Source organism: Mastacembelus armatus, chromosome 8 (genome assembly GCF_900324485.2).
Source record: "Mastacembelus armatus chromosome 8, fMasArm1.2, whole genome shotgun sequence".
In the NCBI taxonomy this organism is placed as follows: Eukaryota; Metazoa; Chordata; class Actinopteri; order Synbranchiformes; family Mastacembelidae; genus Mastacembelus; species Mastacembelus armatus.
The window spans coordinates 5,587,843-5,600,105 of NC_046640.1; the positions used below are offsets into that span (position 1 = coordinate 5,587,843).

Below are 12,263 nucleotides of genomic sequence, written 5' to 3' on the forward strand. Positions count from 1 at the left end.
CACGAGCCTGAGCCCATTATTTTACCATTTGTGATCTGTTACCAGGTAAAAGTGTCTCCAGCCGTACGCCCCGGTCAAAGCGGGCTGCTAATAGTGGAGCCTCTGAGAAACGTGAGCCACAATGTTCAACACCGAGCCTGCGAGCGCAAGGCCATCCAGCAGACTCTGGGAGAGCGCTTCCTGTCAGATCAGAACCTGCAGAAGGGAAAGGAGTTCTTTCAGAATTCCCACAAGGACCACGATGCTCTGATGGCACAACAAGCACCCTTTAATTTTAGGATTGTTTGAGAGCATACATACTGTTTGAAAATAAATACTCTTAAATCTTACGTTTTTGTCCAAATATGTAAACTCATAAGTTAAACAAACAAACAAATTCTGTAGGTTTCCCTTATATGTAATTAGCACTTTCAGTGTTAAAGAACGAGTATAACTACATTTTATCATAAAAAGACTGACTGACTTTTTGCTGGAAACAGTAACCTTTAGCCTTAGTTTGTTTAGTTAATTTGTATGGATACCTAAGTACAAAAAACGTGTCAGCGACTTAGCCTCAGTCACAAATAGACACAAAATATAAAAAAGTTGCAAAATGATAAAGACACACAAAAAGGAGAAAAAATAATACAAAACAACTAAACACATGCAAAACATCTAAATAACAACGATGACAATTGATTACCAACCATGTGATTTCTCAACTAAAGAGTCTTGCTGCTAGAAGTGTGGGAGTTGTTTGGCACTGATAGACTAGTAATGGTTTCTATTTGAATTGGTAAAGTCACAGGCTGGAAATAAGAAGTCTGATTTGTGTCTGAATCAAAGATCCAAAAACAGCCAAAAACTAAACATATAACAAAAAGCGGTAGTTTTAAATCCATCACTTTCATCATGTAAAGTGTAGAAACATGGAGGGTGGGGCTGTGACCACTCTGTGAGAGCTGTCAGTGTAGATTGCATTGGACGTTTACACCCTTTGTTTAGCTTTCAAATCAACGCATTTTGCTGTGCATGTACCATGCTGGACTTCTAAGTTCATACTAGTGTTTTTTGTTGTTGTTTTTGTTATTTTATAAGAACCAGCTGGATGGGATTTCACAATTTCATGAAATGGTAGGTGTGTTTGAAGGAAAGCACATGTACAGCAGTTCTGTCAGTGTACTATGCCTAATGTACTATGGAGCACATTAAAAATGTTCAGAGGTTAATTACTGTAGCTACAGTAACTAGTGTTTGGGAAGTTGCTCCATTCAACCTTTAGAAATATTAGAAAATGTTAAAAGTTATTTGCATTGTAAAGTGGAACATTGTAGGAGATGTGCTCTAATTGACACCATGGTCTGGAAAGGCAGGTTAGGCATGGACTTCTTTACATCTCATCTTCCACATTCTGTTGTGAAAATATGTATTGAATTTGTATAATCTATTACATGGATAATGGAAATGAATAGACTGTTTATTCACTTTGACAGAAGATATCTTGCAGCAAGGACACCAACACAGTGTTTTCTTTCCAAACTGGCCTTTTAAGTAACAAGTTACAAAAGGTAAACTAACCACAACTGTTGTGAAATTAACTGTCTCTCAGAAGAGAATTGCATTAGCAGCAGTACCACACAGCTAAAATAGTCCACTACAAGTAGTAGTTCAAATCCTACTCAAGTAAAATTATTATTAGCAAAATGTATTTAGGTCTAGAGTGGAGCAGGTCCTCTGTGCTAGGACCGATTCTGTTCACCTTGTACATGCTTCCTTTAGGCAATGTTATTAGAAAGCACTCTATTAATTACCACTGCTATGCAGATGACACTCAGCTTTATCTATCTATGAAACCAGATAACACAAACCAGTTAACCAGACTTCAAGTGTGTCTAACTGACATAAAAGCCTGGATGACCAGTAACTTTCTACTTTTAAATTCAGAGAAAACAGAAGTTATTGTATTTGGGCCTAAAAACCTCAGAAATAACTTTTCTAAAATTATAGCTACTTTAGATGGCATAGCCCTGGCCTCCAGCACTACTGTGAAAAACCTTGAAGTTATCTTTGACCAGGACATGTCCTTTAACTCACACATAAAACAAATCTCTAGAACTGCCTTCTTCTGCAACATTGTCCAAATTAGGAACATCCTGTCTCAAAATGATGCAGAAAAACTAATCCATGCACCTTAAAGACCTCATAGTACCATATTATCCCAATAGACCACTTCGCTCTGAGAGTGCAGGTCTACTTGTGGTTCAAAACCTTAACTTAAAACCTTCCTTTTTGACAAAGTTTATAGTTAGGACTGGCTTCAGGTAACCCTGAACCATCCCTTAGTTATGCTGCTATAGGCCTAGACTGCCTGAGGACTATCGGTGCACTGAGCACCCCTACACTAACCCTCCCTTCCCTTCCCCTCCCCTCTCTTCTCTCCTCCCACCTCATGTATATTCCACCATTGAATGTCACTAACCTTGTGCTCTCTCTCTCCCATAGTTTGTGCTCTCTCCCTCTCTCTCTGTTCTCTCTCTCTGTACCTTCTGCAGGTGTCCCTGGTCCTGGAGCTGTATATTGCTGATATGCAGTTACTGGTCCCACCAACCTGCAGTGTCTATTTGTTGTTTATTGTTGCTGTTCTTTTCTCTCTGCTCTATCCACTCACCCCAACCGGTCGAGGCAGATGGCCGCCCAAACTGAGCCCGGTTCTGCTGGAGGTTTTTTCTTCCGTTAAAGGGAGTTTTTCCTCTCCACTGTCACCAAATGCTGCTCATAAGGGAATTGTTGGGTTTTTTGTTTTGGTAAAGTGCCTTGAGATGATTGTATTATGATTTGGCGCTATACAAATAAATAGAATTCAATTGAATTGAAATTTTATAATGCCCCATGACCATAGATATCTTAACCTCAGGTTACAAGCTGGGATGAGAATAACTATTTATGTAGAAACAGAATGCTTCAAGGTAAAAAATTCTGTTTTATTTTACCAGTCAGGATGACCTCGGTTGTGGAAAAGCTGTGGCTAATTCTGGAGGATTTGAAGGAGGAGGAATTCAAGCAGCTGAAATGGCTCCTACAGCAAGCAGACATCATGCGCACAATCGTCCCACATCTTAAAGTCTGTCCTGTGCTCCCTGTGACCCGGCTGGAGAAGGCAGACAGGCAGGACACTGTTGGTCAAATGATGCAGCTCTATGGTCTTCATGGAGCTCTGGAGGTGACCAGAAATGTTTTAAGAAAGATCAACAGAAATGATCTTGTAGCACAATTAGAAAACATCACCTCAACACCTGAAGGTACATTCTGGCAACATAAATAATAATAAGTGTTTGCTGACATGTTGAAGCCTCAGTACAATTCCTGTATCTTTCTTTCTCTCTGTTGCAGTAGATGTTAATGATGTGGGGACTAGTCACACTGAAGGTAAAGCTGTTATTTGATTAAGTTTTGGTGTAACTATGTTTCATACATGTAGCTAGGAAAGTGAATGTTCAAGGGTTTCAAGCTGTGTTTCTGAGACAAAATTGGCTGGTATATTCACCTAGTTGAGAAGATAGTGAGTACTTTGTGATTTAGTATTTATAGTCTTCAGAGGACTAATCCTACTGACCATTCCTCTATACTGCCAGTAGGTTAACATTTTTACACATCCTGTAAAATAACCTCAAAATTTAATAGGTGGTTTGCCCCAAAATCTACAGATGTTCATGGCTCCCAAATCTTCTTCTTCTTCTCTCTTCGACTGCTCCCTTCAGGGGTCGCCACAGCAAATCATCCACCTCCATTTAACCCTGTCCTCTGTGTCCTCCTCACCCACACCAACTATCCTCATGTCCTCCCTCGCTACATCCAAGAACCTCCTCTTTGGTCTTCCTCTAGGCCTCCTTCCTGGCAGCTCTAACCTCAGCATCCTTTTACCAATGTATTCACTGTCCCTCCTCTGAACATGTCCAAACCATCTCAATCTGGCTTCCCTGGCTTTTTCTCCAAAACATCTAACATGAGCTGTCCCTCTGATGTCCACTTGTTCCAACCTGCTTGCACACGTCTCTTCAGTTCTTTTCCACACTCTCCGTTGCTCTGGACTGTTGACCCTAGGTACTTAAAATCCTCCACCTTCTTCACGTCTACTCCCTGTAACCTCACCGTTCTACTTGAGTCCCTCTCATTTACACACATGTACTCTGATTTACTGCAGCTAACCTTCATTCCTCTCCTTTCCAGAGCAAACCTATACCTCTCTAGATTTTCCTCCACCTGCTCCCTGCTCTCACTACAGATGACAATGTCATCTGCAAACATCATGGTCCACAGAGATTCCTGTCTAACCTCATCTGTCAGCCTGTCCATCACCACAGCAAACAAGAAGGGGCTCAAAGCCGATCCTTGGTGCAGTCCCACCTCCATCTTGAACTCCTCTGTCACCCCTACAGCACACCTCACCACTGTCTTACAGCTCTCATACATGTCCTGCACCACTCGAACATACTTCTCTGCCACTCCAGACTTCCTCATACAAAACCACAGCTCCTCTCTCGGCACCCTGTCATACGCTTTTTCCAAATCTACAAAGACACAATGCAGCTCCTTCTGGCCTTCTCTGTACTTCTCCACCAGCATTCTCAAAGCAAATATTGCATCTGTGGTTCTCTTTCTTGGCATGAAACCATACTGCTGCTCACAAATGCTCACTTCAGATCTCAGCCTAGCCTCCACTACTCTTTCCCATAACTTCATTGTGTGACTCATCAGCTTTATTCCTCTGTAGTTTCCACAACTCTGCACGTCTCCCTTGTTTTTAAAGATGGGCACCAGTACACTTCTCCTCCATTCCTCAGGCATCCTCTCACTCTCCAAGATCTTGTTAAGTAGCCCAGTCAAAAACTCTACTGCCACCTCTCCTAAACACTTCCATACCTCCACAGGTATGTCGTCAGGACCAACTGCCTCTCCTCACTTCATCCTTACTTATCTTTGCTACTTCCTGCTCCACAACAGTCACCTCTTCTACTCTGTGCTCTCTAACATTTTCCTCATTCATCAACTCTTCAAAGTATTCCTTCCATCTTTCCATCACACTTGTGGCAACTGTCAACACATTTCTATCCCTGTCCTTGATCACCCTAACCTGCTGCACATCCTTCCCATCTCTGTCTCTCTGCCTCACCAACCTGTACAAATCCACCTCTCCCTCCTTAGTGTCCAACCTATCATACAACTCCTCCAAGTCTCCTTATCTGCTTTCCTCTTTCCAGATGACACACCAAGTACCCTCCTACCTGTCTCCCTGATCACTTTAGCTGTAGCTGTCCAGTCATCTGGAAGAACCTCCTGACCTCCCAGAGCCTGTTTCAGTTCCTCTTTGAAAGCCACACAACACTCTTCCTTTTTCAACTTCCACCACATGGTCCTCTGCTCTGCCCTTGTCCTCTTCATCTTCCTCACCACCAGAGTCATCCTACACACCACCATCCTATGCTGTCTGGCTACACTCTCCCCAGCCACTACTTTGCAGTCACTGATCTCTTTCAGGCTGGAACGTCTGCACAAGATGTAATCAACTTGTGTGCTCCTGCCTCCACTCTTATATGTCACCCTATGCTCCTCCCTTTTCTGGAACAATGTGTTCACTACAGCCATTTCCATCCTTTTTGTGAAGTCTACCACCATCTGTCCTCCTTCTGCATTCCTGTCCTACATACCAAACTTACCCATCACTTCCTCGTCACCTCTGTTTCCCTGACCAACATGTCCGTTGAAGTCTGCCCCAATCACCACTCTCTCACCACTAGGGATACCCTGAATCACCTCATCCATCTGCCTCCAGAATTTCTCCTTCTCTTCTAACTCACATCCTACCTGTGGGGCATAACCACTGACAACATTCAACATCACACCTTCAGCTTCCAGCTTCAGACTCATCACCCTATCTGACACTCTCTTCACCTCCAGAACATTCCTAGCAAAATCCTCCTTCAGGATAACTCCTACTCCATTCCTCTTTCCATCCACACCATGATAAAACAGCTTGAACCCTGCTCCTAATCTATAGGCCTTGCTACCTTTCCACCTGGTCTCCTGAACACACAAGATATCCACCTTTCTTCTCTCCATCATCTCAGCCAAATCTCTAGTTTTCCCTGACAAAGTCCCTACATTCAAAGTCCCTACTCTAACTCCTACACTCCTGTCCTTCCTCTTCTCTCTTTGCCTACAAACACGCCTTCCTCCTCTCCTTCTTCAACCAACAGTAGTGCAATTTCCACTGGCACCCTGTAGATAAACAGCACCAGTGGTGGTCGTTGTTAACCCGGGCCACGACCGATCCGGTATGGAAGTCTTATTTGTGATTCGCATGTTTTGATTTGGCTGAAATTTTACATCGGATGCCCTTCCTGACACAACCCTCTGCATTTACCCAGACTTGGGACTGGCTCATGAAGACACTGGATTGGCACAATCTGTGGTTGCATTTCATGGCTCCCAAATAATACCTCCTAATTTTGCAGTATGGACTTGAGTGCCCCTGATTTTTCAGTTTCCCCAAAAAGTTAGGGAATATTAGCATACTAATATGCTAAGCTAAGAGTTTGATCATGATAAACATTATATTTACTTTGCGTCAGCATGTTTGAGTATTTTATACTCCAAAACCAGAGGGACGACACCCTTCTCCCATCTCTAATAGGACAAAGAATTAAAGGGCCTGCCATTTTTGAAAATGTCTGAATCTTAATCAGAATATCCACTCTCTCTCTTGTTAATTTGTTCTTCACAGATTTGATGGTGCCAGTACCAAATCCTCCACAGTCTATCACATCATACCAACAAATGCTCCAATCAAATTTTCAGAACCGGTTTATTTGTGTACAAGAAGGACTACTGAATATGGAGGATAAAAAACTTCTGGATGATATCTATACAGAGCTCTACATCACAGAGGGAAGCAACATGCAAATTAACAGGCAACATGAAATTATGCAAATTGAAGTGGCATCAAAAAAGCCAGCTGGCACAGAGATATCAATCAAATCCAGTGACATCTTCAAACATCCTTCTGGAAAATACAGACCCATAAGGACAGTGCTAACCAATGGGATTGCAGGAATCGGGAAGACATTTCTTGTGCACAAGTTTATCCTAGACTGGGCTGAAGGAAGAACCAATCACGATGTGCATCTCATATTCCCTTTCACCTTCCGCCAGCTGAATTTACTGAGAGGTAAAAGGTTTTGTCTTGCCAAACTCATTCACAAATGTATTGAAGAAACCAAAGACATCAAAAAGGAGGCTCTTGATTTCATTTTCACAGTACTGCAGAAGTCAGGAAACACCAACTACGACAAGAGTAAATTTAAACTTCTGTTTGTGTTTGATGGACTAGATGAGAACCGACTTCAACTGGACTTTACTGCCCCCCAAAAAAAGACTACTCCTGTGACAAAATCAAGGGGGATAGAGGGACTACTGATGAGCCTCATTAAAGGCACTCTCCTTCCCTCTGCTCGTGTTTGGATAACTACACGACCAGCAGCAGCCTACCAGCTCTCTCTAGAGTTTGTTGACATAGTATCAGAGGTGAGAGGGTTCACTGACCCACAGAAGGAGGAATATTTCACTAAGAGATTCAGCCATGATGGTCATGCTGGCACAATCATTTCCCACATCAAGGCATCACAAAGCCTTCACATTATGTGCCATATTCCAGTCTTCTGTTGGATCACATCTACAGTGCTGGAGGATGTGCTGAAAACCAGTGAGAGAGCAGAGCTGCCCAAGAATCTGACAGAGATGTACACAGAATTTCTGGCTTTTCAGATCAGACAGACAAAAGAGAAGTATGGTGCAGAAAAGAGCATTCAGTACATCCATTCACTTGCTAAACTGGCTTTCTACCAGCTGGAGAAAGGAAACCTCATTTTTTATGAGGAGGACCTGAAAGATAGTGGAATTGATCTCAGTAAAGCTTCTGTATGCTCTGGGGTGTTTACACAGATCTTTAAAAAGGAGCACTGGCGGAAGAAGGGCAAGGATAAGGGAAGAATGTTCAGCTTTGTCCATCTGAGTATTCAGGAGTTTCTGGCTGCAGTTTATGTAGAGTTTTCATGCATTAACAGCAACAAAAATGTAATGGCTCAACCACAACCAACTTCCAAAAGACTGGGGAAGCCTTCCTACAAATCATCTGAACTAGAGGTCCATAGGATTGCTATTGACAAAGCCTTAGAGAGTCCAGATGGACATTTAGACTTGTTCCTTCGCTTTCTGTTGGGCCTGTCATTACAGACCAATAAAGATCTTCTGGCAGACTTACTTAAACCGAAAAGGATGAGCTCAAACAGCAATCAGGAAACTATCCAGTACATCAAAACAAAGCTCAAGGGGAAGTTGTCTACAGAGCGTTGCATCAACTTATTTCACTGTCTAAATGAGCTGAATGATCATTCTCTGGTGGAGGAAATCCAACAATACTTGAGTTCGGGAAGTATTGCTAAAAAATACCTCTCCCCGGCTCAGTGGTCAGCTCTGGTCTTTATCTTGCTGTCATCAGAGAAAGATCATGATGTGTTTGACCTAAAGAAATACTGTGCTGCAGAGGAGGGTCTTCTGAGGCTGCTGCCTGTATTTCAAGGCTCTGTTACATACCTGTAGGTGGATGTATTACAGTAAGAATATCAAAATTTATATTTTATGGGCAAACATAAGATATTTTGTTTAGAAACCTTGCTTCTCTTTTTTGATCTTTAACAGGTTGAGTGGCTGTGATCTATCAGAGAGAGGTTTTAAAGCTCTGGCTGCAATTCTTAACTCCAAACAGTCAAATCTAAGAGAACTGGATGTGAGCAGCAACAACCCTGATGATTCAGGAGTAGCACTGCTCTGTGCTGAACTGGAAAATCCTTACTGCAGACTGGAACTTCTCAGGTTAGATCATTTATTGTTACCAATATGCAACATGCTAAAGCTCCAGATCTACATTCTTGACCAATCATGTTGTCATTAATCTTCAGTGCCTCATGACAAGACCATTCCCCAGCCCTTACCTGTGATAAAGCACCCATCCAACACTTTTACAGGCACTATTACAGAATGGGCAAAATTTTGGCCATCCTGTTGGATAAGACTCACTGATAAAGTTTATTATACTCAGTGGCTAGGCTTCAGCTGATCCCCATGACCCTAATGGTTTTACAAAGGATTGTGTGCTTACTGTGGTTGCATGGCTCTGTCTCCACAGCCATTTGTGTATTTTTCCGCTTTTTTCTCTTGAAGGTTTCACAAATACCTAATACGCTGTGTTTTATTTGATTTAATTGTGGTTTAAAAAATGTTGTCATTATTAATTTTCACATTTTTGTCCCTTTAAGTCCTTTGTCTGTCTTATAGCAGGTTTTAAATATAGCTTCATGCAGCAACATACAGGGGACAGTTAGTTAGAACTGTTCCATATTTGTCTGTCAACAAATTCTGTACAATCACTACAATTAATATAATGCTACTTTACTCTGGTCCCGAACTTGCAACAGACCATTCTTTAATATTTATTCATTCTCTCATCTACACATATTAAACCCTGCTAACATCTAGCCTTACATTTTTTATCACCTTCTTCAGGTTGAGTGACTGTAACCTTTCAGAGAGAAACTGTGAAGCTCTGGCATCAGTTCTCAGCTCTGGGTCATCTACTCTGCGAGTGCTGGACCTCACAAACAACAACTTGCAGGACTCTGGAGTGAAGCTGCTCTCTTATGGGCTGGGGAGTTTGCACTGTACACTGGAATCTCTCAGGTCAGTACAACAAGAAACCATAAACACATACAAATTCATGTTATTGTTAATAATAGCATTATTATCAGACATTGCACTTTTTATCTATTTCCATACACTTTAAGATTAAGTTTGTGCAAGTTGTCATGGAGAAGCTGTGAAGCACTGGCCCCAGTTCTTAGCTCAGAGACCTCTTGTCTGAAACAACTGGACCTGAGTAACAACGACCTACAGGATTCAGGAGTGAAGCTGTTTTCTGCTGGACTGGCGAGTCTACACTGTAGACTGGAAACCCTCAGGTTAGAGGGTCCTCAAGTAGTTTCATAAATGATACAAGTTCTTAGGTAAAAAAAAAAAATGGCCTAGATAAATTCTCAACCCTGTATGTGTGTGTAGATTGTCAGGTTGTTTGGTTACAGAGGAAGGCTGTGTTTCTCTGGCCTCTGCACTAAACTCCAACCCGTCTCATTTGAGAGAGCTGGACCTGAGGTACAATAACCCAGGAACCGCCGGAGTAATGGTCCTCTCTGCTGGACTGGAGGATCCACAGTGGAGACTGGACACTCTCAGGTATAGAAAGCTTATAAAACATTTATGGAAACTCTTTTAAAAGGCAAAATAATAATCCAGATCAATCTTTTTCTTTATCAAGAGTTAACCCTGATGGAGTGCGCTGGTTAAAACCTGGGCTAAAAAAGTGTAAGTGTTTATATTTAGTCACACAGACTACATCATATTTTCATTTAAATCCCAGGTCATATGAAAACAGTAAAAAAAAAAAAGCAATATAAACAGAACATATCAAGTCTCATCTTACAACTTTTTTCTCATCAGATGCCTGTGAACTCACACTGGACCCAAACACAGCACACAGAGATCTCATCCTGACTGACGAAAACAGAAAAGTAACACGGGGGCGTGAGGAGCAGCCTTATCCAGATCACCCTGAGAGGTTTGATGGCTGTTTTCAGCTGCTGTGTAAAGAGGTTGTGACTGGTCGCTCTTACTGGGAAGTGGAGTGGGATGGAAGGATTTGGGTTGCAGTGACCTACAGAGGGATCAGCAGGAGCGGAGAAGCTGCGGACTGCTCCCTTGGATGGAATGAGAAGTCCTGGAGTCTAGAGTGCACTGAGGATGGGTACTATAGTTGGCATAACAGAACATTAAGTGACATAGCGTACCACCCCCTAAACACCACTAGAGTAGTAGTGTATCTGGACGCGCCTGCTGGCACCCTGTCTTTCTATAGAGTCTCCTCTAATGAACTTACTCACCTGTACACCTTCTATACCACATTCACTGAACCCCTCTACCCCGGGTTCTGGATTGGGTTAAACTGCTCATTGACTCTGTGTCCGTTTGAGGAGGAAGAGCTGTCCCCTGTCTGAAGAAACTAAGATTCTGGTAACAAACACTTATTCAGTTTCTTGCCAAGAGTTAGGTTTTTAAGACTGATGTTGCTTTTATGTCTGTACAGGTAAATATGCTAAGTAGGCTAAAGATAAGACAAGCAGTGTGTTAGTTTAGCATAAGGACAGGAAACAGGTACCATGGCTATGTTGGTATCACAGAGATTATATATCAGTCTATTACAGGGCTGACACAGAGACAGATAAACACAACTAGTGTTTATCAGCTAATGTGTGAACCATTGTGCTGCACACATACTGTATCTTCTTGGTTTAATCTGTACAATGAAGTGTCAGAAAAATAATTTGTGGTTTTGAGGGAAATTATCTTAGAGGATTGTTTTACGCTTTCCATATTAAGCTGACCAGCTGCTGGCTGTAGCTTAATTATATTGATCCTTCGTGCACATGTCATAAAATCCTTGATAGCATCAGACTTTCCATGCAGTGATCATGTGTGCACCTCACATGTACACGTTTGCATGTGAACAAATGGAGACGGTGCATGGGAGAAAAAAAGAAGGTGTGATATGGTGAAGGGGAACCAAAGATAAGATTTTTTTAAATGTTGTTTCGTAATTTTACTGTTCAATAAATTTCTTAAATATATTTAGCTTTTTATAATGTGCAAAGTTTAAACAAATTTTGTTTTACCACTTTGTTTCCAAATTGTATTTCTTCATGTTTCTTTTGATTTTATTCTTAATGGCTATTTTGAAATACTTAAACCCCTTTGTGCTATAAGAGAAATCAACTTTTTTCGACATTCTGTTTTGATGAAGATAATAAAGATCCTATACAATCAAACATGTTAGTTATGTTTATAAAGGTAGTGTGAGAGTGACTATGAATTTTACAAATATGTCATGTGTTTGAGCTCATCTCCGAACATAATTTAACACTAGCAGTTCTTTTGTATCTTGTATAATTATCTGCTGATGCATGCATTGTGGGAACTCCAGTGTGTATGTGTTTTCTATGTTTCATTTATTAGTTCAACTGTGGCATATTCAAATGGTGCAACACATGCTCTCCACCATTAGATGGCATTGTGGACCAGACAGGTGAAAGGTGCAGTTCAACTAGTCAGGTACCTGTGCTTCG

The 12,263-nt window shown here is 41.6% G+C and overlaps 1 protein-coding gene across 3 annotated transcripts; it reads left to right on the forward strand.

Moving 5' to 3' along the window:
* The first annotated feature begins 975 nt into the window (after window positions 1–975).
* LOC113140418 (NACHT, LRR and PYD domains-containing protein 3-like) lies at window positions 976–11,966 on the forward strand. 3 transcript variants are annotated; one of them, XM_026324172.1, is made up of 11 exons: window positions 976–1,113; window positions 2,977–3,278; window positions 3,370–3,405; window positions 6,761–7,204; window positions 7,367–8,630; window positions 8,734–8,907; window positions 9,598–9,771; window positions 9,876–10,049; window positions 10,147–10,320; window positions 10,403–10,449; window positions 10,585–11,966. In XM_026324172.1, exons 1-11 carry the CDS (start codon window positions 1,088–1,090, stop codon window positions 11,136–11,138), a joined length of 3,369 nt encoding a protein of 1,122 aa, XP_026179957.1. In that variant the 5' UTR covers window positions 976–1,087; the 3' UTR covers window positions 11,139–11,966. The 3 variants fall into 3 exon arrangements, 2 of the variants coding, with proteins under 2 accessions (XP_026179957.1, XP_026179955.1); XR_003296641.1 differs by having other exon boundaries at window positions 6,761–8,630; window positions 10,170–10,320; window positions 10,585–10,674; XM_026324170.1 differs by having other exon boundaries at window positions 6,761–8,630.
* Window positions 11,967–12,263: the final 297 nt, after the last annotated feature.